At 43.7% G+C, this 23129-nt stretch overlaps 1 protein-coding gene across 1 annotated transcript; it reads right to left on the bottom strand.

Moving 5' to 3' along the window:
- Window positions 1–11844: 11844 nt before the first annotated feature.
- LOC103697351 (putative disease resistance protein RGA1) lies at window positions 11845–15423 on the bottom strand. Its single transcript, XM_008779192.4, has one exon. The coding sequence runs from the start codon at window positions 15352–15354 to the stop codon at window positions 11845–11847; it is 3510 nt and encodes a 1169-aa protein (XP_008777414.2). The 5' UTR covers window positions 15355–15423.
- Window positions 15424–23129: the final 7706 nt, after the last annotated feature.

Raw genomic sequence — 23129 nt, 5'->3', positions numbered from 1 at the left:
CTCGCGTAGGGGCTAGTGGCGCTCGAGGGATGGTCTGAATACGACCAAACTGTCTAAGAACCCTTTCTGGATGATAGGGTTCTACGATATCAAGGCACTTGATGGAGCCACTAAAAAATGCGATATCAATATATGGGCGATCTCCCCGAAGCCGATGATGGGGATCCCAAATAACCTGCAAAACAAAAGGTCCATTTCAGTTTTATACTATATCGCATATTAAAAGTACTGACAAACACAAGCAAATGGTAATATGATACGTACCTCATCGATGCTCAAAAGGTCCAATGACTCACATAGAACCACTAAATGGTCCATCGTGGTACGGGATGGAGTACCGGGCATCCAGCGGTGCACGCGGGGACTGGCATCAGTATACTCGAGCGACGGGTGAGGACTGAGTGCTGGAAAATGCTCATAAATCCATGCCTGCAGAAGCGTCATATAACCACTGATCTGTCTCACTGATGACCTCGACGCAATCCCCAACTGCCGATACAAATATGCTAAGGCAGCTGTACCCCAGGCATATGTGCTCACCCTATCCAGATCCCGCAGTAAACACAGATACGCTATAGGCACCCTGGTCCCACTCTTATCAGCAAAGAGTGTGCAGCCTAACAAAAATAACAAATAGGCTCGTGCTGCACACTCTATCCTATGCTGGCTGTCTCTATCAGATACAGAGTGAAACTGAGTCCTCAGCCACTCCATCCTCACAGACTGACCGCGCGATGACAGTACCTCCTGACGCGCGTCTCCAGCTGACACCCCCAACAACTCCACAAGTAGCTCCTCAGCATCCCGATCACTCATCCTCTCAGGAGAAACTGCTACTGAGGCACCTGCAACAGGAATCCCTAAAATGGTGGATACATCATCCAACGTGATAGTGATCTCGCCAAATGGTATATGGAAGGTGTTCGTCTCGGGCTGCCATCTCTCTACGAAGCCCGAAATCAGAATCTTATCGATGAATCGATAAGAGCACTGTACTAACTCTACGAGGCCCGACTGCCTCAATAGTGCTCTGAACTTGGTATTTGGTTGGTTTAAAGACCACCACTTCCATTCACCAACCTTGGCAGTATGGTTCATGCACTTTAGTGGAGCTCGTTCCTGTAATATAAATGTATAATTACTACTACTTTATAAAACATCAATAAACAAAATATAATGCTATAACAAATAAACAATACCTGTTGCCTCCAGATGGAAGCTGCTATATGCGTCCTGAAACTGATCAGGACGGACTCATCCTCTGGACCTCCTGGACATGGTTCAACGGACTCATCGTCTTCGCCCCTAGCGGGCATATCATCATGCTCTGACTCAGGAGAGTCCGATGGCATATGAGCAGGCTCGGGAGAAGCAATCCTAGCACGACGTCTCCTAGCTGACGCCGTAGGTCTAACTCTGGCGGGACAGGGATCCATGTCTGAAAATATAGAAATTCAATGTTAGGCTATATCAAAGAAAATAATTCAATTGCATACATAAATGTTCGGCACAAAATTCAGCACGGCACGCGATTTGGCACCAGAAGCCTTCTGTTCGGCTGCACAGTGCCGAACAGAAGGATTCTGTTCGGCTGCACAGAGCCGAACAGAAGGATTCTGTTCGGCTGCACAGAGCCGGACAAAACCCTTCTGTTCGGCACTGTGCAGCCGAACAGAAGGCTTCTGTTCGGCACTGTGCAGCCGAACAGAAGGCTTCTGTTCGGTTGAGGGTTGCCGAACAGAAGGCTTCTGTTCGGTTGAGGGTTGCCGAACAGAAGGCTTCTGTTCGGCACTGTTCAGCCGAACAGAAGGGTTCTGTTCGGCGATCCAGTGCCGAACGGAGCACTGGAGGCGGGGGGGGGGGGGGGGAGCTACCTCGAGGTGGTCGTGGAGGCGCCGGCGAGGTGCTCGTTGCTCGGGAGATGGCCGGGGAGGTGGTTCCGGGAGAAGCCGGCGAGGTGGTCGGAGATCGGGAGAATGCCGGCGACGAGAGGGAGAAGGGGAAACGGGGGGGTTTTGGGCGTTGGCGAGGTGCAATGCACCGACCGGCGACGAGAAGGAGAAGGGGGAGACGGAGGGGGTTTGGCCGCCGGCGAGGTGCTTGAGGCGAGGTTTTTTGGGCGGAAGGGAGAAGCCGGCGGGTGTTTTGGAGGGGAAGAGCGGGGTGGGGGGGTTTGGGGGGTGTAGAGAGCAATTTAGGTGAGGGGGTGGGGAGGGTGGGGGGTAATTTAGGAATTTTTAATTTTTTAGGGGTGTCCTTAGCAAATGGGGGGGTGTAGAGAGTATTTAATTTTTTTTTAATTTTTGGGGGGTGTCCTGAGCAATAGGGGGGGTGTATATAGAACCACCCCTACAAGAGGCTTGAGTCTGGCCTAAATCCGGGGCATATTTATCTTGCACTGGAAAAAATCTAAGCTTTGGGGCGTGAAGTGACAACTTCTGGGCTTATTACGCTCGGTATTGGAGGCCCACATTTTGGACTCAACTCGAAATCATGCCAGTTGCTGGGCTTATTATTGCATAAGAAGTTAAGGAGATCACAATAGCTGCAGTTCTGTTGTTTTCTTTCCCTTTGTAAAGCTAGCATAATGAACAGCAGGAAGATGTACTTGGAACGCAATATGCTGTTTGACCATCATAACAAAATTTCCAGTTATAGGACATTGAAATAAGATAAAACAGAATCCCATTGTTCCCAAACCAAGATGTCCAGAGAGAGAGAAAAATCATGTCATACGAAAACCATATCGATGAACAAAATATAACCAGGAGGACTCACTTTATAATGGGCAGAGACAGCTGAATCAAGAAACAAGACCCCAGAATTGTCAGTGCTGCCTTAGAAACAGAATCAAACATTAGTCAGATAATAAAAAAATCGAAAGTAAACATGAAAATATTGAGTCATCTGATTCATGATTTTTATTCGTCGTACACGTTTACTTTCATTCATGGAGCTTGACCAGAGACCACAAGGAATACAACTAATGGCATCCGACATAATTATCAGTTCCCGAAGAATGAGATTAATGGAAAACCCAGTATTTATACAGACCAAATGGCAGGCCGGTGGCAACAAATTAAATGCGTTCCCATGCCCTGATTTGATAAAAATTAAGAGACCTGAATTCATAGTACCCCAACCTGCATTTCTACCCATCAGCTCAGGTCCAGTGCCATACGTAATCAGTAGAACCTTCAGCCTGAGAGCAAATTCCCAAATTTCAGCCTCTGCCCGACCATGTCTACAACTTAGTAGCCTGAATGAATTTTGAGCTAGTGTGAAAGCAAATTCAGATTCAGAAGAAGTGAGGTAATGCTCCCAACATAATTTTAGATATGGAAGTACCTAGGAAGAATCTATTGTTGAAAGTATTTCCATATACCACATCTACCAAACGTCGTCAGAGTTATTTGTGAAAAGCATATACCATCATGAAGTCTACATCCTTCAAGTCATATGATAGTTTCTAAAACATGATATGTGGAAGGAAAAAAGATACATGGTTTGAAAAATGGAAAAACAATAAATGATACAAAGTTTGATAATACAAAGTTCAAAAATAAAATTCTGGATGGCGTAGGAAGTAGGAAGCTGTAAGTTACTACAATGGGTGAGGTGTTCTAGGCTGAACCTTTAGGCTATAATTCACCATCTGGTAAAGCTTCAGATAATGCAAACATATATACATGCATGCATGCGGTAATGCATCCCCCTCTAAACCTTCACAAGTGAGATAATATGAACCCTTGTTGAGTCACTTTTGTGCTTTTGAATCTAATAGCTAGATGCTAAAAAATTTCCTAGGTCTTCAATCTTCTCATTTTGCTACTTCCTGAACAGAGTTGGAGAAGGAACTAGTATATCAATCTACACCCAACACATTTACATAAGATGACAGGGTTGCAAGCATTAAGTAACCACAGCAAAAGGAATGCAAGAAAGGCCGCATGTACAATGCAACATATAGGCATAGAAACAACAATAGATCATAGAAACAGCTTGACAGGAAAGAAAAGCATTACATATTATCAGGCTTTTTATGAAAGAACTAGCAAGCCAAAGAGTATGATGCAAGTAAATATTTATAGACAATGACAGAAAGTGGTATTCAATCTTCATGTGCATGGCCTTCTCGTGGAACATCATATTGTTTGTGGTTTGAATAACAGGTTGGTTATTAAAATACATGGGACAAGTGCTGCAATAGTTTATGCCGTGTCAGCAAGAAAAGGCAATGAAGCCAAAATTCTAAACAAGATGCCTGCCTCATGGCATGTACCTTGCTTCAGCAATTTGGCATGAGAAGAATTTTTTGCTTCTTGGCCTTCATGCAAGAGGGATGCAAGTAACTCAAGAGCCATGATCAGTCAAATTGACCCATCATGGGCACAAAGATGGCTACCATCATGGTACCAGGAACATAGCAAAGCAAACCTGACTACAAGGAAGAGATGTGGGCGAGGTGATCATAAGGAAGCTATCTAGATGCACACCACACAAAAGATAAAATTTCTACATATGTTAATGGCTAAAGATAAGAAGAAGGTTCCTCCATCTAACAAAGGCTTTATGTTAGCAATTCCCTGGAAGTTTACATTCCTTTATGTCGAACTATCATTAAGAAAACCAGAACTGAGTCAACATGGTGTATGGCTATTCCTCGGTAACAAGAATAGAGACCCCAGACATACATCTAGCTTCTATGTATATACACCAGACATAGCTTCTATGGAAGTTTATATTCCTTTAGGTCGAACTATCATTAAGAAAACCAGAACTGAGTCAACATGGTGTATGGCTATTCCTCGGTAACAAGAATAGAGACCCCAGACATACATCTAGCTTCTATGTATATACACCAGACATAGCTTCTATGGAAGTTTATATTCCTTTAGGTCGAACTATCATTAAGAAAACCAGAACTGAGTCAACATGGTGTATGGCTATTCCTCGGTAACAAGAATAGAGACCCCAGACATACATCTAGCTTCTATGTATATACACCAAGCAGAGCCAAAAACCTCTACGACCCCAGGTAAACTTCTTAGGACATGCAAAAGAGGCATGTTTGAGACTATATGACCCAATAACAATGATACAGAGAGTCCTATGGAACCAGAGATGCTGTATGTAGACCTATTGGAAAATCTATAGAAGACAAGGATTAAAAAATTGAGCATATCAACCCAAAATCATGCTGTACTCTACCACACAGGCCAGCTCCCATGCCAGCTGGCCATCAATGCAGTAACTATTCTCATAAACTGAATGCTTGGTAGAAGACAATCACCATACTAAGTTAATCATTAGACGACTAGTCAACTTGGCATATAAGATCTCTAGGAAAAAGACAATCATCATTTGAATCAAAACCAAGATCTCATGATCCTATTATTTTTCTAATTGAAATCATTAACCATCTAGTCCAGTCTTCAGCACAAAAGGAAACTAGACTCACATAAAAGAAGACAGATTAAAAAAAGTATTATACTACTGCATAATGAACAGTTGGAGGAAAGCACTGATAACTGAGCAAGAAAGGAGTCAAAATTATGTAAGAACAAGTCTTGGAAATTATTTGTATTTAAATTCAAAATAACACCCCCTAGGGTCAAGTAGGTGAAAAAAGAGAAAGAAAAGAAAACAAATTAAGAGAGAAGAAAAGCATATATGGAGCCCAAGAAGGAAGTGCAAGTAGTGTGAAAAGGCCAAACATATGGCACTGGCTCCAGCCTGTTAAGAACATAGCACCATGCCCTAACTGCTTAAGATCTAGAAGATGATTAAAAGCTCCACCAAGATAATATGATAAAGAGGAATGCAACAAGAACAAAGGGTCGGATGGGATGGAACAGGGCTTTTTATCTACACTAACTTAAGAAGGATTACTAGAAAGGACTATAAGCAAAAAGAATTTCAAGCGAAAAAGGAATATGAGTCATATGACAATTGTGAACATCTGTGTTGGATGAGATGGGGTACAGTTGTTTGTCTAGGAGTTGGATCCATCTCTATACCTCAATGTATAGAGACTCAGCTGAAAAGGATCTGAAAAATGAATGTTGGTAATGTGGACACAACTCATCATTATATGAATGCTCCTTTGTGGGTATGCATACTCCCCTTTGACAAATTATATCCCTCTTTAAGTATAAATAAATCAAAAGGAGTGACTTTACTATATTTACGGAAATAATTCTGATTGATGGTTCACAAACATCCATCAAATGTTCCTTTTACAAGCAATGATTTGCAGCACTATTCGAATTAGCTGATGAATTACCTAGGACATTGGGCCCTGCTAATGTCCCAAGCCAACCTTTCATGAGTTGCACCATTACCTACTGAAAAGAAAAAGTAAGGCACATAGCATGACTCCTCATTAAATTGCAACTTCAAGCACCTAAAATTAATTATATGGTAACTTCCATTCCAAATTAGTGGGTTCAGCTTACTGTTTATAATCTGGATAATCCTGTGTTTTGAGTGCTGAAACGGCAAGTGCTATGCTTCACATGCTTTGGTATTATTCTGCATTTATTACACTAGCATGCGATTTATTAATTCAGAAAATTCCTGCTATAAAAATATTGATTTAGTTGTACACTATTTTATACTTAAGAAGACTTGTAATTGAACTCTGATACCTAAAATTATATCATTCACAAGCCAAAGAATTTAACCAAGTCTGAAACTAATTCATATGAAAATAGAAAATAAAAATAGAACACCACTGATTACCTTCTCCTCCATCAATGATAATCTAGCATTACCAGTCTCTTATATAATGCATCCTCATTTAGAGTTTTCTAGCACCTCTCTCCCTTAACAAAGATAGATATACCCAACAAGGAGAAAAAGAATCAGGTTAAGAAAAAAAAAAAGGCATAAGAGAAGGGAATCATGTCATGCCATGCAATATCAAAATTACTTGCATGTACCTATCACAACTTCACAACAACTAATAAAAGAATCAAATCGTCACCAAATTGATCAATGCTTTATCAGCAACTGAGCCAAGATATAGAACCAAGGTTTGCTATACCGTACCGAATCGAGCGGTACGGGATGTGCCATATCATACCAGTTCGGTACTTGATACGCCGAACCAGCCTTATATCATACCGTATCAACACAGTGATAGGTTGGCAGTGGTATGGAACCCGGTACCGAGACAACGTACCTTATATAGAACCCTAAGCAAAATTTCCAAGACTAGGAGCATGGGCAACATGCAAAAAGCATAACAAAGCCAAGATGTATGACCCCAAAAACAAACATACACAATCACCAAGACTTTTTAGCTAATAATGCAATTGTGAATCTAGCATTAGGAAGCCCAAAGAAGCTCTAAAACCAAAATGATATACTTTGCCAATTATGTTTTGTGATGTTAATGCAAAGGTAATTTAATACAACAATAAAGTGTAGAACCTATTATGTGATGTTTTGTTTTGTGTAATCTCAAGTCATGGCTGCTAATGCTATGACTGAACTGCTAGCTTCAAAGTGAGACATCCACAAGAGGCTTCTCCAAACCATACCTCGGACACACTTGCCACTCTTTCAAGACTTTCTCTTTTCAGAATAATGAAATAGCTACAGAGTGGTAATTATGTATGAAAGAACAAACTTTCGCAAAGTGACTTTCTTTGTGAAAAGTGAATTATTGATGAGACCTTTCTTCTGCATTTTAGTATTGCAAATCACCACATTGTCGAATCAAAGGAAACCCCAAGCGGCCAAGAAGAGCATGACTCACCAACAATTTTGTCATCATCATATGCACAAATGGGCTAGCCTCATCTGAGAAATTAGTCAAGTATCCTAACAAGTGATGTCATGCAAACATGCACAATCAGCCCATCTTTAGATTTTGATTTGATTTGTGATTTATCAGATAGACTCGTGGATAACATGGCACCCATTTATTGTTTTGATCACCACATTATCTTTATTTCAAAAAATCCTTGCTTCAAGGGTAACAAGCTAGCCATATTCTGCTTTACAAACCCCTCATAAGCCAAAGCAATGTATAACGAAAATTAAAAGAAATGGCACCGCACAACCCTTTCTCCTCAAGCAATGCAACCCCCAGCACTATCACTGCCTTTTGGAACTGAACTTCCCTGCTGTGAAGAAATCTTTGGCACAAACAGAGCAGACAGGCATGAGCTTATTTGAGACATGTGAAATAGCACCACAAAAAAGAAATCAGCGCCTACAGAGCATGAGAAAAGAAGAACTTGCAATTCTATGAAACATCAGTTGCTCAAAACAATAACATTCATCTTTCTCTTTGTGGATACCATCAAAAGTAAAACAACAGTCAAAAAAGGGTGGGGGACAGTCGGAACATCACCAAGCCGGTCGACGAGCCGACCACAAACTCTTTCCAATCTTGTCCATATGGCATCTACTCATGGACTCTGGCTAAATTGTCGAGATGTGGTGTAAAAAGCTATGTACCTAGTTTGGATTTCAGAAAAAGGATGGGATGGAATCAACTAAGAGGAAGCTTATTTTCCTCCAAAATAGTGAAGGAGACATCTCTTTGGCTTAAAAAAATCTTTTTATTTGTCTACCATCTCTGCTACATTTAGTGGATTCATGACTAAACTCCGTGTATAATTGGAGTCCTATAATTGGACTCTAGGCAAAATCTTCACCTGTGGCCCTGTTCATATTTTCAGGATTATATCTATATTGAGAGCAGTCCATGAAACCTGTCCATGTTTCTTGTAAAATATAAAAGTCTAACATGTTTTGGGAGAGAAGCAGGCCATGGGAAGGCTTCATGTCATATGTGAAACGATTCCATCTTTCCACTATTTGCAAATAAATTTAATCTTTCAGTCACATAAATTTGATGTTAACTATATTTATTTTTAGAATTTCAAAAATTGATAAGCGAAGAGAAAGCATATGAGAGTTGATTTTATTAAAATTAATGGAATTTCTTTCTTATGAGAGCAAATTGATCCACATGAATATCTTATGTATTCTTCCTTATTACTGTTTTGTTCCCATTAAAATTTTCTTGGGTTACCCTATCTTTCCATCAAGCCATATGCATCAAACATGATATTAAGTTTTAATGTATATATGATGCAAAATATTGGGAGCGACTCCTTTTTCTTCTATTTATTTGAGTGGTAGGGAGGGATTTACTATTTTTATTTTCTTGACTCACACTGTGAGTGCATGCATTAGGAGTGAATTCTCCTTTCTTTTCTTGTTTCTTCACCTCTCTTTCTATATGAAAGAACAAGTGTATAGCATCAGTCAAAAACTAGTTTTCTACATACAACAACCGATAAACTGTTGTATAATTCACAAAGTCCTACTTAAAACATTAACTCTAAGAATAATCTACCATTTGAATGGCTAACCAATCGAAGATGAACTAATTGGATCTTCATGTAGAGTTCATATTCGACAAGTAAAGTGAAACTAAGAGAGAGATAGAAGAAAGATCAAGAGATATAAAGAGAGAGAGGAGACGGGCAGAGAGAGAGAGAGAATAGAGAGATTGGAGGTGAGAGAGGAGATCAAAGGAGAGAAGAGGGAGACTGTGAAAGAGAGAAGGTTGGTAGAGGAGAGAGAGTGAGTGAGAGAGAGAAAGGTGTGCACAGAAGGGGGAGAGAAGAAAGCGAATTTGCACAATTAATGTATCATAATCCTTTCTTCTTGAGAATAGGTATTATCAGAAAAGGCTCTAAAGTGAGGCACCCCCTCTAACCCTACACACAAAAGCCTAGGCTTGTATTTTTGAAAGGGGCCTGAGACATCATGTGCTTACTGAGTAGGTGCATGGTCCTTGGGGTTAGAAACCAAAAGTCAAGCCCCCCTTGCACAGTCTAGAATACTACAATTAGGGCTTGGATAGTTGAAGGACTCCGTAAGCAATTAGGTCAAAGAGTCTTTATATCAAGTCAATTAATAGTTAATTCTATTCATTGAGATCAGAAAATCAAACTAAAGAAATCAAAAGAAGAATGAAAAAGGGAGCTTCTACAATAGTGGGTCATCATCGGCATGATCCAACTCGCTCTCTTCATTTTAGAGGAGATCCCCTGGAGATCTCCCCTAGCATAGACCCTTCTTTGCTCTAAGCTTTCTTGGATCTTAGACTGGAATTGTTCCTTGAATTTGGGAAACCTAGATTTAGGAGAATGGGGTTAGAAGAAGGAAAAAGAAGAGAAGGAGAACCAAAGCAGGAACCTAAGCAAAAGCTAAGAGATCAAATGAAAGAGGGATAATAAAGGTTTCCAATTCTCTCCTCCAAGGAGGTATTCATAGCTACAGAAGAGATGACTTAACAGTGGAGTTTTATTTCTTTTTTGAACTAGAAAAAGGGTTCCGATAATACTTATCAAGTAGTATTTTAGGATTAGTTTAAAGAGAGAACCATGGATCAAAGCTTGGTCCAATAGATGGGATTCTCTTTTCTACATCTGATGGCTAGGAGTGCCTTTTTTTTTAATTTTAGGAGAGAGTCAGAATTCAAAATTATTAGATCTATCTAATATTCTCACCATTTCTTCTAATTTTTTAAAGATATTGGATGGATCTTTAGAATTTTTTGGATTAGTTTTTGTTAGTAGGAGTAGAAATGTCCAAAATATAAAATTTTAGCAAGAATATTAAGAGGAAGAGACTGTGTTTTAACTTTGAGCTCAAATTGATCTTGTTGGAGCTAGTTTAAAAAATCATCAAACTTAGGCTCAAAAGTAAACCATGTTAGGTCCAATCGAATTGCATGTGGAGAAAGTCTAATTGGAGCATAAGATCATTAGTTGGGATGCCGATAGATGGGATCGATAGGTAGTTTGAAGAAAACTGGATCGGATTAGTGAAAGGGCTATATGAGATAAACTCGAGTTAGTCCATTCAGGTCTTGCATGGTTGGCCTACAATTGGTCAACTAGAGATGGAATTAGATAGAGACTATAGTGAATTAGGTTTGAAATAAATTGGGGTAGGTGAATTAGATCATAGTGAATGGATTACACTCTCTTAGAAGTAGAGACAAATTGGAATTGTTGGGCTCGATCCATAGAAACCCTAGTGCCTTCTTTCTTCTAATAAATAAGGAGGCATCCTGGGTTCCCATCATCCTCATCTTCACATGCCGCCAACATTATTATCTATTAGAAGTAGAAAGCGATCTGCTAGGACCTTTATGGATAAAAAAAATTGCAGTCAGTTTGATAATAATCGAGTGACATTTTTTCTTCAGTCCGAACTAAGAAATCAGTTAGAAATGATGCAAAATAGATGTTATTCTACCATTAACCAAAGATTTCTATATGAGAAGTACGAATCGGAGTTTGAAGGAAAAGGAGACGTCGACTTGCAATAGATAGAGGAGGATTTATTCAGTGACATAGTTTGGGCTGAAAGAGAGAAGAAGACTTGTAAGGTAAGTTCTTCTAGTAGAGCATTCCTTTGGTCATAGGTTGCAAGAGATCCAGTGCTAAGTAAAGTTCTGGAGGATAGGCATATGTTGATCGAAGAAGCTGAGACTAATAATTGTCTAGAATGGCTTCCCAAATGTTTAATTCAGCCAGGGTGAATGCATGGTTTGCGTAACAGATGCAACATGCCTTCATCCTAGCATAGCAGTAAGGAGTCAGCAAGATAACCTCATGACAGCTTACATAAACTGGTAAGATACGTAACAAAATTCACGACAATATATTTGAACTAAAAGAATGGAAAGTAAACAAAAATATAAACAAAAATTGGAAATAATAGATTTGCTTCTCAAGTTATCATTTATACTTACAAACCAACATCCTATTTTGGAATGAGTGCAGAACTGACTGCTCAGATAATTCAACTCGAAGAACTATCACAAATATCTCTTAAAGGAATATGTTGTATTTTAGGCCAATCAGCTCCATTTCTTTCGCAACAACGTTGCAGCAATGCGCATCCACTGATAGCTAGATATTTCAGGGAGTAAGGTAATCCTTCTGTCGGTAATGATGTGAGCATTGGAACATTGCAAATTTCCATATGATTAAGAGAGGGTAACAGATGCATTCGGGTTGGCAGGGATTTGAGATTGTCACAAAAACGAAGTCGAAATTCTTTTAGTGTTGCAGGCAGTCCCCCATCACCAAAGGATGATAGTTTTTGGCATGATGATATCTCTAAAAGTTCAAGAGAAGCAAGATCTTGCAAGGCCACTGACTTAAGCTTATCACATCCTTCAATCTTCAGTTCTCTAAGAACTTTCAGGTTATGAAGATAGCCTCTGGGTAGAGATTTAACACGAGACAATTGAGAAACAGTCAGCGAGGACAGAGAGGTGAGCTGATGAATCCACCTGATTATTTCCCCAGTGCCTCCTTTAATCACCAACTCCTGAAGCAGTGGAAGCACCGGAAGAGACAACAGTTTCTGGCAGTTTCTCATCTCAAAATATTCAAGAGAACGTGGTAGGTGGGAAAGTTCTTTTATCTTGGGGCAATATGAGATGACAAGTTTTTTTAGGCAAGCCATTTCACCCTGTATTACTTCATACCAACTCTCCAAGCTACGCATGTTTGCTATAAACAACATCTCAAGCAAGGGAAAACCCATAGTATTGCCATTATCGGGAACCACACAGCCCATGTATTGCACTTCAGGCAGCCCTTCTAAGTAGAGATTTCTGAGTTGTGGCAGCTTTCCCACTAGAGGGAGGACTCCACATCTTCTGCAGTTGGAGAGCCTCAATGTGTCTAAATTTGAAAATGACTGATCCTGGAGCCAATCTGGAAATGATGTTCCATTGTAGTTATCTATCCATAAAGTTCTGATATTGGTGTGTGGATGGAGATTTTTGATTACTTGTTCTCCACTTTCAGCCAGCGAGTTAGAGTAGGTGCTTTCACTCCATCTGAGCATCAAAAAGTCAATGTATTTTTTGTTCCTCAAATTTGCATCTGCAGCATCGTTCACATTGACAACATTTTCCAGTTTTGAGATGCATAGTTCTCCTCGGAGATCCAAGTCTTTTAACTGCCCCAAACCACATCCACTCTCTCCAGATACACTGAACCTTGACAATGTTCGTAGAGAAGTTAATTGGCCAATCCCTGGTGGCATGGAAATCAAATCAATCCATCTATTTCTATGCTTATCCCAGTTCAGATGCAAACCCAGATGCCGTAGATTAACCAAGTTGCTCGTGCCTTTGGGTAGTTCTAGAAGCTTGTTGCACTCACCAAGTTCTAGTACCTGCAGATTGTAAAGGTTACTGACAGATTCTGGCAACCTCTCTATCTGTGTGCCATAAAGGTTGAGGAACCGCAGATGAATTAGATTTCCAATAGCATCTGGTAATGCAACTAATTCATTCTGTCTCAAATCTAAAGCACGTAAATGCTTCAAATTTCGAAATAGATGATTCGGAACCTGCTTCATGGGCACACCATTTTCAGGAAGCAATATAAATGATCTTAAGCCTTGGTTCTCATAAATCTTCTGAAATGCTATAGGATCCATATTCTGAAGGGATGACACCACATAGCGAGAATTCTCTGATTCACCATGTACTGCGTTGTTCTCAAATCTCAAACATTGATGTTCAGAAAAAGATTGTGCTAGCTCATAAATTAAGCCTGGCATTTTGTATTTCCGTTTTGATTGTTGGTTGCTGCTGCTAGATATATGGAAAAATGACCTCCATAAGAGATAGTCAAAGTACTTGCCACCAATATTCTCCAATGGCCTCATTCCCCTAGGCTTAACAAGACCAACTGCTATCCACAACTTGACTAATTCATCTCGATCAAACTCATAACCATTGGGAAATATAGAACAGAAAGCAAAACACTGCTTCAGATGCAATGGCAAATGATCATAACTCACCTTCAAAGTCGGTAGCATCCTGTAGGCATCATCATCTGGCTCTGGATCTGGCAGATCACTTAATACACTTCTCCACTCCTCTTCATCTGTCTTATTGTACAAGAGGCCGCCGATCGACTGGACTGCTAGAGGTAATCCCTGACACTTCTCCACTATCTCCCTACCGATCTCCACCAAGTTCTGGTGCCGATCCCAAGCTCCTCGCTTGAATGCTAGGTCCCGAAACAACGACCAGCAGTGCTCCTCCTCGAGACCATTCAAATGGATTGGAGGCAATGTGCGCATGTTCTTCGAGACCAATTCGCTCCTAGTAGTTACCAAAATCCTGCTTCCATTACCTCCAGCCATTAAAGGAGCCCGCAACATCTCCCAATAATATTGCTCCTCATTCCAAACACCATCTAGCACCAATAAGAACTTCCTCCCACTCACCAGCTGCTGAAGCCTGCGCTGCAGCAGCTCCAAGTTCGAAGCATCACATCTTTCTGCAGTCATTACCTCAATAATCTCCTTTGTAGTCTTCTTCACATCGAACCCTTGGGAAAGACCAATCCAAAACTTCAAAGGGAATAAATTTACCACTGCTTGGTCACCAAAGGCAAGCCTGGCAAGCGTCGTCTTCCCGATTCCTCCGGCACCGAGTACTGAAACAACGGCAACGCCATCTCCCCCACCCGAGATCAACAACTGAACAAGCTCCCTTTTCTTATTATCGATGCCGACGATTAAGGGCTCACCTTGGAGAGAGCCCGCCTCTGGAGGGAGGCGTTCTTCCCTAACCTGGGCTTTCCTCCTGTACTCGCCCTCCCTGCGAGGGAGATAATCACGGTGCTCGGTAATGGCTCTGTACTTCTCCCAGATCTTGGCGATCTCTCGTGAAATCAACCATCTCCGAAGGACTGGGCTGACCGAGAAGAAGTGCCAAGGCCGCTTTCTCTTCCGAGAATCTTGCAGCTTGGAGACGTTGACCCGGGTCTGGATCTCGTCGAGGAGGTCCTCGGCGTCGAAGGCGATGTCTTTGAGCCCGGAGAGCCAGAGGCGGACGTGGCTTTCCTCGATGAAGCGGGTCTCCTCGGCGTCCTGGAGGAGGTCGTGGATACGGTCGACGGTGTGGCGGAGCTTTCGGAGGTCGGCCTGGACGTCGAGAAGGCAGGAGAGAGAATTGACCCAGGAGAGGACACCGAAGCAGGCGTCGACGACCTTCCCGGCGCGGGGAACGAGTAGGTTCCACCACCATAGGACCTCGCAAATTAACGTCCAGAGAGCCATCGGCCTCGCAGTCGCCGACAGGAGGATGGGCGGAGGAGGAGGAGGAGGAGGAGGAGGAGGACGGAAGCTTGACTTTGCCTTGGCGTCCGTTGACTTCGTGGATGAGGCCGACAACAACGAGAGGCTTGAGTGTGGCCTAAATCCGGGGTTTATATATTTATTTTGCACTGGAAAAATCTGAGCTTTGGGGCGTGAAGTGACGACTTCTGGGCTCATTACGTCTGCTCTCAAAGAGTCGCTCCGTATTGAAGGCCCACATTTTGGACCAACTCGTGCAATCGAAATCATGGCATGCTAAAGTAGAATAATAATAATAATAATAATAAATACAATAATAAAAATAAAAAAAAAGAAAAATTTTGCATGTTAAAGTAGAATAGGGATGATACCGGTTGATTAAGTCGTACAATTTTTGACAATCTCTTGGGACATTGATGGCGGACTACTACAGGAAGAAGAGAGAAAGAGGAGGTTTGAGGCCTGTTATGTTTAGCTTGGGTCTCTTACTCCATGAGCCTTTAGTTCTCTTTGCCTTGATTTCAGTTTTTTATTCTAATTTTTTATTTTGGTTTGAGCATTCATCTTCAAGTTAGTTGCGATAAGGAATCTTATGGGGCTCGTTGCATCACATGTCGAGTGATATAGTAAAAAACATTATCCATTACAGTCACATATTATAGTCCTGATATTTACTAATTAAAAAGGTTGCTTATAATAATAAAATATTGATAGCCTTAATAAATCTACCGATTTCACATCAATTAATATTTTATATTATTTGAAACAATAAGGCTTACCATTATATATATATATATATTGTCCAAATGATTGCTTGATATTGATACAATATCAATGTCCTGAGTAAGTTTCCGACTGCTTTAATTGCATCCTTATTCAATTCGAACCTCAGGTAGAGCATTTCACCATGCCATCCTAGGCATTGGTATCGGCCATTTTTTCCGTGGAAGTTAAAAATAATACCATCTAACAAAAAGTTTTCAGCTGATGGGATAATTTTGATCATTCATGGACTATTCTAAACAAATAAGTGGCTGACTAGAAAGATGCATCGGCCATCCCACCTGAAACAAATTGAAACTATGTCCTTTAAAACATAGCACAATATCATAAATAAACTATGAAGGCAAAAACATATTTCTACATTTTGTACAAAAGTGATTTCTCATTCAAGCGCATTGGTGACCATGTAAGGTTAGAAAACAATGACTTCCTTGGAAGAAACCCCTTTCCTTTGGAAAATATTTTAGGACCACTATACACTAGAGTCTCACAAGAAGAAATCACCATGCTTAACATTGCCAAAGCCTTTCTTATGCCACAACCTTCTCTAGCCCCTCCCCTAAAAATCTCTTGCTTTCTATCTACGCCAAAAACCTTAGAGCCAAAGCTCTTTTAATAAATCCCAAAGTTGTAGTGGAGACATCATGACCATCGAATGTAAAACTTAATATGTATCGAGTTATTGGAGTATAATGCAAACTAAACTCACGTGTGTTCCAAGGACTCATGGCTAGTAGACCTTTTTAAATTTCCGTTGTTCTTTAAGTCGGACAACCTAGAGAGCATTTATACTCTTTTCTTTGTGGTCCACACCAAACAATTTGCCAGAGTCTAGAGAGGACTCACCCTTGCCTTATTGATGCATGTGGGACTGAGTTCCTGCTAATTCCTAAAAAGAACCAAGAGGACCTAGATTTCTACTCCATAAACCATTGGCATTATGGGATTTTGAGACATGGTGCCAAGAAGTCCTTTTTTATTTCCAAGTGAGGCTGCTATATTGAATTAAAAAGCTCTTAAATAATACACAGATTTGTCATGGTAAGAAAAGATGACTTCCTCACAACAGTCTCCACCTTGGCATGTTTTGATTAATAGGCTTGGGAATTCCTCTCTTCTTGGTTGACTTTAAGCATACCCCGTCAAGGGGTTTCCTTGAACTAGACTTCTTGTTGATGCTTTATTGGGTAGCCCTTGAACCTTTACCTTCGCTACCTGAAGATATCACTTAAACATGCCTGCAATTCAGCCCACTCACATATATAGCATCATCATGATCTTATGAACCTCCACCTATCAATGATAGAGTTGGAACAAACCTTATTTTCATAGTCTTATCTTGCCCATGTGTTATGAAGATCTTTTCTTTTAGAAGTAACTCCACCTAACATTGCACAGCACCATCAAAATTCTTCACACTTATGCTCCCTATTTCGACAATTGCATGTGATTTATTGTTTTCCATCACAACTTTGCTACCACCATAAGGCTTGTAGGTCTCAAATCATTCTTTATGTGGGCATGTCTGAAACATAAGCCCGAGTTCAAAAAGCAAGCATTATAGTAAGAGTTCTTTCAGGAAGAAACCGCAAAGCATCACTTGCTTGGAGCAAAGACCAGCTTTTATTCTTTTTGTGGATATTTTCCTTCTCGAAACCTCCTCCTTTTTCAAGTTCTCTTTGATTTAATAACAAGTCATCTTAATTGTCCATGCCTCTTAATCTTCAGCATAAGTCCAACATCCTGACACTCATTAGACATTGCCAACTTCCTTGTTAGACAACAAAGCCCCTGTAGTCTCCTCAAACATGATTATATCCTTCCTACTAAAGGAAAATTATTCTATCTCTACACATGATTTCACAATATGTTAGCATGCAATTTGATACAGACAAGGAGCCCTCCACATGCCACAAGACTTGCTTACAGCTAAACTCACTCACAAATATAACTTTTATATGCATGGATAAACATCTTTTTTTTTTTTTTTTGCTGAAACAGGCATATCATACAATGCGGGTATGAATACACCCAGTAGAATCGGCAAACAAAGGTCCTGAAATACACCAGACGTCTCATCCTCTCCAACCCATAGGGCGCCTCCTGAGTGGCGCGCTACAAATGCCGCCACCCTGTCCGCGGCCCCATTAGCCTCATAATATACATGCACAGCTTGAAATACGACAGCCTCCCTTACCATCAACCAAATATCACGGAGCAAGGGATGAACTCCTCTATCACCGTATGGGCCCCTCCGGACCCAGCTAATCACCGTGGCCGAATCCCCCTCCAAGAGGATGGAAGTCGCCTACAGCACATGTCGCGCATAGTGCAATCCCATCCAAGCCGCCCGTAACTCTGCGCCTGGAACCGAGGTGTCGAAGAGCTGACACCCCCTGCTGCCACCACACTCGAAGTCGGGCCCCTGATGACAAAACCGGCTCCTCCCCTCCTACCACCATGTAGGACAGAGCCGTCAAAATTGACCTTGAGGAAACTTGGGGGTGGGGGCTCCCAGGTGAAGAAAATCGTGTGAGGAGTTGCCGAAGCAATGTGGGGTTCCCAGATGTTCCGAGCTGTCAAAGGTCGATGATCTAAACCTGCGTGGATAGTCTCAGCTGCCTGTGCCCGAGCCCGTTCTATCACGAATCGTGGGGACGGACTACGCTCGCCAAATACTCTAGAGTTCCAGGCCATCCATATCTGATAAACTATGCAGGACGCCACAATAGCCACCCGACGCAACTGGGGGGCAGCAAACCAGTGCTGAACTACCTCAAGAAAACGGTCCCTCTCGCTCCAAGAATCCTCCGGAATCCCAGACAGTCTCCATGTCTCCCTCGCCCACACACACTGGAATAGTGCATGGTCAACCAACTCATCTATCTCACAATCCAGGCATAGTGGGGGGATGACCACTCCGCGCCTGCTCAACACGGAGCTCGTCGGCAAACGCTCTCAAGCCACCTTCTAGAGGAATAGTGCAACCCTCTGGTGTAGCCCAATCCTCCATACCCAACCACAATCCAAACCTAGCTCTGACTTCCGCTGAAGAACCTGGGAAATGTTGCTAGTCCTGACTGTAGCTCTGCAAGTGGTGCTCCAAACCCTAACATCTGGACCTGCTGATCCCGGGACGGCAAGAGCCCGTACCCGCTCTGCTAGATGCTCCCCGAATAACTGTCCCAATCTGTCATTATCCCACACGGCGTCCCCTGGCCTCAGGAGGTCGCACACCTGTAGCCTCGCAGCCCCCTCATCACTGATCATCGTCGGCCACGTGCTCAATGGAAGTGCATCCACCCATGGGTCCTCCATCACATCAATGCTCTATCCGTCGCCAATCAACCATCTAGAGTGCGCCAAGGCCATGGGCAGGTGCCTCCGAATCGCCTGCCACATAAAGAAAACCCTCCGTCTGCCCACCACCTCTCCGACTAAGCCTGCCTGACCATATCTAGCTATCATGACCCGACTCTAGAATCCCTGCGGCTCCAGAACTGCCTACACCGCCCGCCGTGCCAGTAGTGCCTCGCGCCTCGCTAGCAATGACTGCACCCCCAAACCACCCTCGCTCAGTGGCAGACAAACTCTCTCCTAGGCCACAAGATGTACCCCATGGCTCCCTCCAAGGGAGCCCCACAGGAAGCTCTGCATGAGCCGCTCAATCGCCACCAGCACCGTCCTCGGCACAACAGTATGGGGCATAAGATAAATGGGTATCGAACAGAGGGTTGACCTGACCAACGTCAATCTGCCTATCATAGACAGTGATGATGCCCCCCATCCCTCAAATCTGCTCCGCACTCTCTGCACCAAGGCGGAACACTCTGCCACCCGCAGCCTCCTCCCTGTGAAACCCCAAGATAATCCAGCACTTCCTCCTGCTCCTGCATCCCCAAGATCGCCCTAATCTCATGCCGCACCCTCCGCTCCATGCTCGGACTAAAAAATATGGATGACTTTTGGAGATTAACTCGCTGCCTGGAAGCCGCACAGTACTCTAACAACACACTCTGAAGGACCCTGGCATCCCTCACCCTCAACCTAGCAAGCAACAGACAATCATTTGCAAAAAGTAAGTGAGAAATAAGGGGGCACCAGGGTCTGAACTGTAGACCGCCAACTTCCGGTCCTCGCAGGCTACATGCAGAGCACGAGAAAGCACGTCAAAATAAATGATAAATAAATACGGGGACAGGGGACATTCCTGACGAAGCCCCATAATAGCACGAAAAAAAGATGAGGGGGTGCCGTTGACCAAGATGGAGAAACTTGGCCCCTGCACATAGCCTAGAACTCAATCAATCCAGACCTGATGGAAACCAAAACTCTCCAGGGCCCGCCTGAGGAAACTTCACTGGAGGCGGTCATAAGCCTGCTCCATGTCCAATTTCACTGCCATCAAACATTGCCTCCTCGGAGCTCGCTGTAAATCTCCCATCATCTTCTGGGTCAGTAGGATGTTATCTGATATACTCCTCCCTCCCACAAAAGCTCTCTGCTCCTGACTAATAATATTAAGCAGCAAATCCTTTATTCTCCCCACCATGAGTCTCACCACTATCTTATACAAGGTAGTGCATAAACTAATAGGCCTGTAGTGGCTCGGCTCCGAAGCATCCTGACGCTTCGGTATCAATGTAATGTAGGTAGCCTTCTAGTCATCCGCCATCACAGCCCGACTGAAGAATAGCTGAACTGCCTCCATCACTGCCCTCCCAATAATACTCTAATACCTCCGAAAGAAGAAGGGGGGAAATCCATCCGGTCTAGGGGCCTTATCCTCTGCTAGGGCCCATACTGCCTCCTGCACCTCTCTGTCCGACACTGGCCTAATCAACACTGCATTATCTGCCTCCTCCACTTTGACTACCAGGCTAGGGAGCTGATCAGTGACGTAAGGCCCCCCATTCTCCGTCCACCTAGAACTAAAGAAGTCAAACAACACTTGTCTTACTGCAGAATCCTCCTCCACCTGCTAGCCCACCCCAACTCTCAGTGATCGTATCATATTCCTTTGCCTTCTGATAACTATCAATCGGTGGAAAAACCTGGTGTTCCGGTCACCCTCCTTGACCCACTGAATCCTCAACTTCTGTCTCCAAAATATCTCCTGCTGGCGCAACAGAGAGTGGTGGGAAGCCAAATAGCGTCGTAGATCCACCATATCAGCCCCCTCAAGCTCCCCATCCCGGTCCTCCCTCCCCTGAAGATCCGCAATCATAGTCTCCACCTCCTATAATCTCCGGAAGATGTTGCCCACAAACACTCGGTTCCACCTGTGAAGCAAGCGTTTAGTGAGCTCCAACCTGCGCGATATCCTCTGCATAGCGTCGCCCCATACCAGCATGCTCCAAGCCTCCCTGACTACCTCCCAAGACTAAGGATATGACAACCACAGCTTCTCAAATCTGAATGGGCTCTGATGGCTGGAGTTCGATGCTGTAGAGATCAGAAGAGGACAATGATCAGAGGCAATCCGAGCAAGATGACTGACCTGATAGGATGAGAATCGCTGAATCTAATCCAGAGATGCAGTGGCCCTATTAAGCCGCTCCCACACCCTAGCTTACCTAGACTGATTATTGCACTAGGTAAATCGCAGTCCGAAAAAGCCAAGGTCCACCAGTCCAGTAGTAGCCAAAAACTCTCGAAACTCTCTCCCGTCCATTGAGTCAGAATAGGCCTTGCCTCCCCTCTTCTTGCTAGGACCTAGAATACAATTAAAGTCTCCAACCACCATAGTTGGCACCCCCCGAGTCAATAGATTAGTCAACTCACCCCAAAGGACTCTCCTCGTCCGGTAGTCAGTGCTGGCATATACCCCACATAGAACCCATGGGGTTTCATTTGGTTCCGATACAACCATCACAACCTGCTGAGAGTAGTTACAAAAGACATCTACAAAGGCCATCCCTCGTTTCCACAACATCAAGATACCCCCAGACAAACCTTGGGACTCCACCGCAAAAGATTCCCAGTCAGCAGCCAGACGCCGCTGCACCCGGTGCAACCCATCTCCAGACACCCTTATTTCACAAAGAAAGCAAATTTCAGGAGAATGAACCTGAACTAACCTCTTGAATGATGACGAGAAGGAAGGCTTGGCCGCCCCCCTACAATTCCAAGCTAGGACCTTCATAATATACTAGAAGTTGAGGCTTGGCCCTCACTCCCTGGGCAGACTTCTCCTGATACCTTGGACACCCCACCTTCCATTGACATCAATTCTTCTCCCTGGATATCAGCTCTCAGCAAATCGACAACCTTCCCGTGATCCATTATTGGAGAGGTGGATCCATACCCTGAATTCCCTGCAACTCCCCTCATCACCATTGTTCCTGAATGCAATGGGGACCTTGCTGTCTGCATTGCGGCTGAGATAGAGGAAGCAGGGGCCTCCATGTTCCGCTTCACAGAACTCGAATCCCCCATCCCAGCTGGCGTTTTGGACTCCTCCTGCTGTGAGTACGCCTCCACCTTCTCTTCCGACTCCGTGGCCGGACCTTCACCCTCATCTCGCTGGTCGCCGACCTCAGCTCCATGACCCCCTCCGCTGCCCACCATTTCTATGTTCCGCAGCTCTCGAGACGAGCCTCCTTGTCCGAGCATCCACCGGGTTCCCCTTGGTCCGGCTGCATCAGGCCTCCTGGAGAATTGCTCGCCAGACCTCCGCTCTGGCTGACCACCACTTGTGTCGGTGCCACCGACACGGTTGGCCCGCTACACTGCCCATATCCTCACCGGGTAGTTGCGTCCGACTGCATCAGGCCTCCTGGAGAATCGCCCGCCAGACCTCCGCTCTGGCTGACCACCGCTCTGGTTGACCACCGCTCGTGCCGGTGCCACCGGCACGGTTGGCTCGCCGCACTGCCCATATCCTCACCGGGTAGTTGGGTCTGTCGAGGCCCTTTGCCTTCTTCCGCCGCGACCACCGCCTCTACTGGCAGATTCGCTTGCCCGGGAGCCACGACGACCGCCGGCGACAAGCTCCGACTCCTGAAACGCCGACGATCGCCAGCCAGGGGTGGAGCCCTCCCTCCAGGCACCGTGGGTGCCGTCGGCAGGTGGGCCATTCCACGATCCACAGGCCCTGAGCCCCCCTGCCTTTTAGTTGGGCTCCTGGCCCACTTCAGTGGGCTCGACCCACCTCCCCTTTCCGCCAGGCCCGTGTCCGCCAAGTTGGA

The sequence above is a fragment of the Phoenix dactylifera genome, unplaced genomic scaffold (assembly GCF_009389715.1).
Source record: "Phoenix dactylifera cultivar Barhee BC4 unplaced genomic scaffold, palm_55x_up_171113_PBpolish2nd_filt_p 001263F, whole genome shotgun sequence".
Taxonomy (NCBI): Eukaryota; Viridiplantae; Streptophyta; class Magnoliopsida; order Arecales; family Arecaceae; genus Phoenix; species Phoenix dactylifera.
The sequence above is the reverse complement of the archived record's forward strand: the minus strand, read 5'-3'. Positions and strand labels throughout refer to the sequence as shown.

Bases quoted from the DNA above. Each gene is read 5' to 3' on its own strand.
- LOC103697351 (XM_008779192.4), bottom strand. From the start codon at position 15,354: ATGAGCCCAGAAGTCGTCACTTCACGCCCCAAAGCTCAGATTTTTCCA.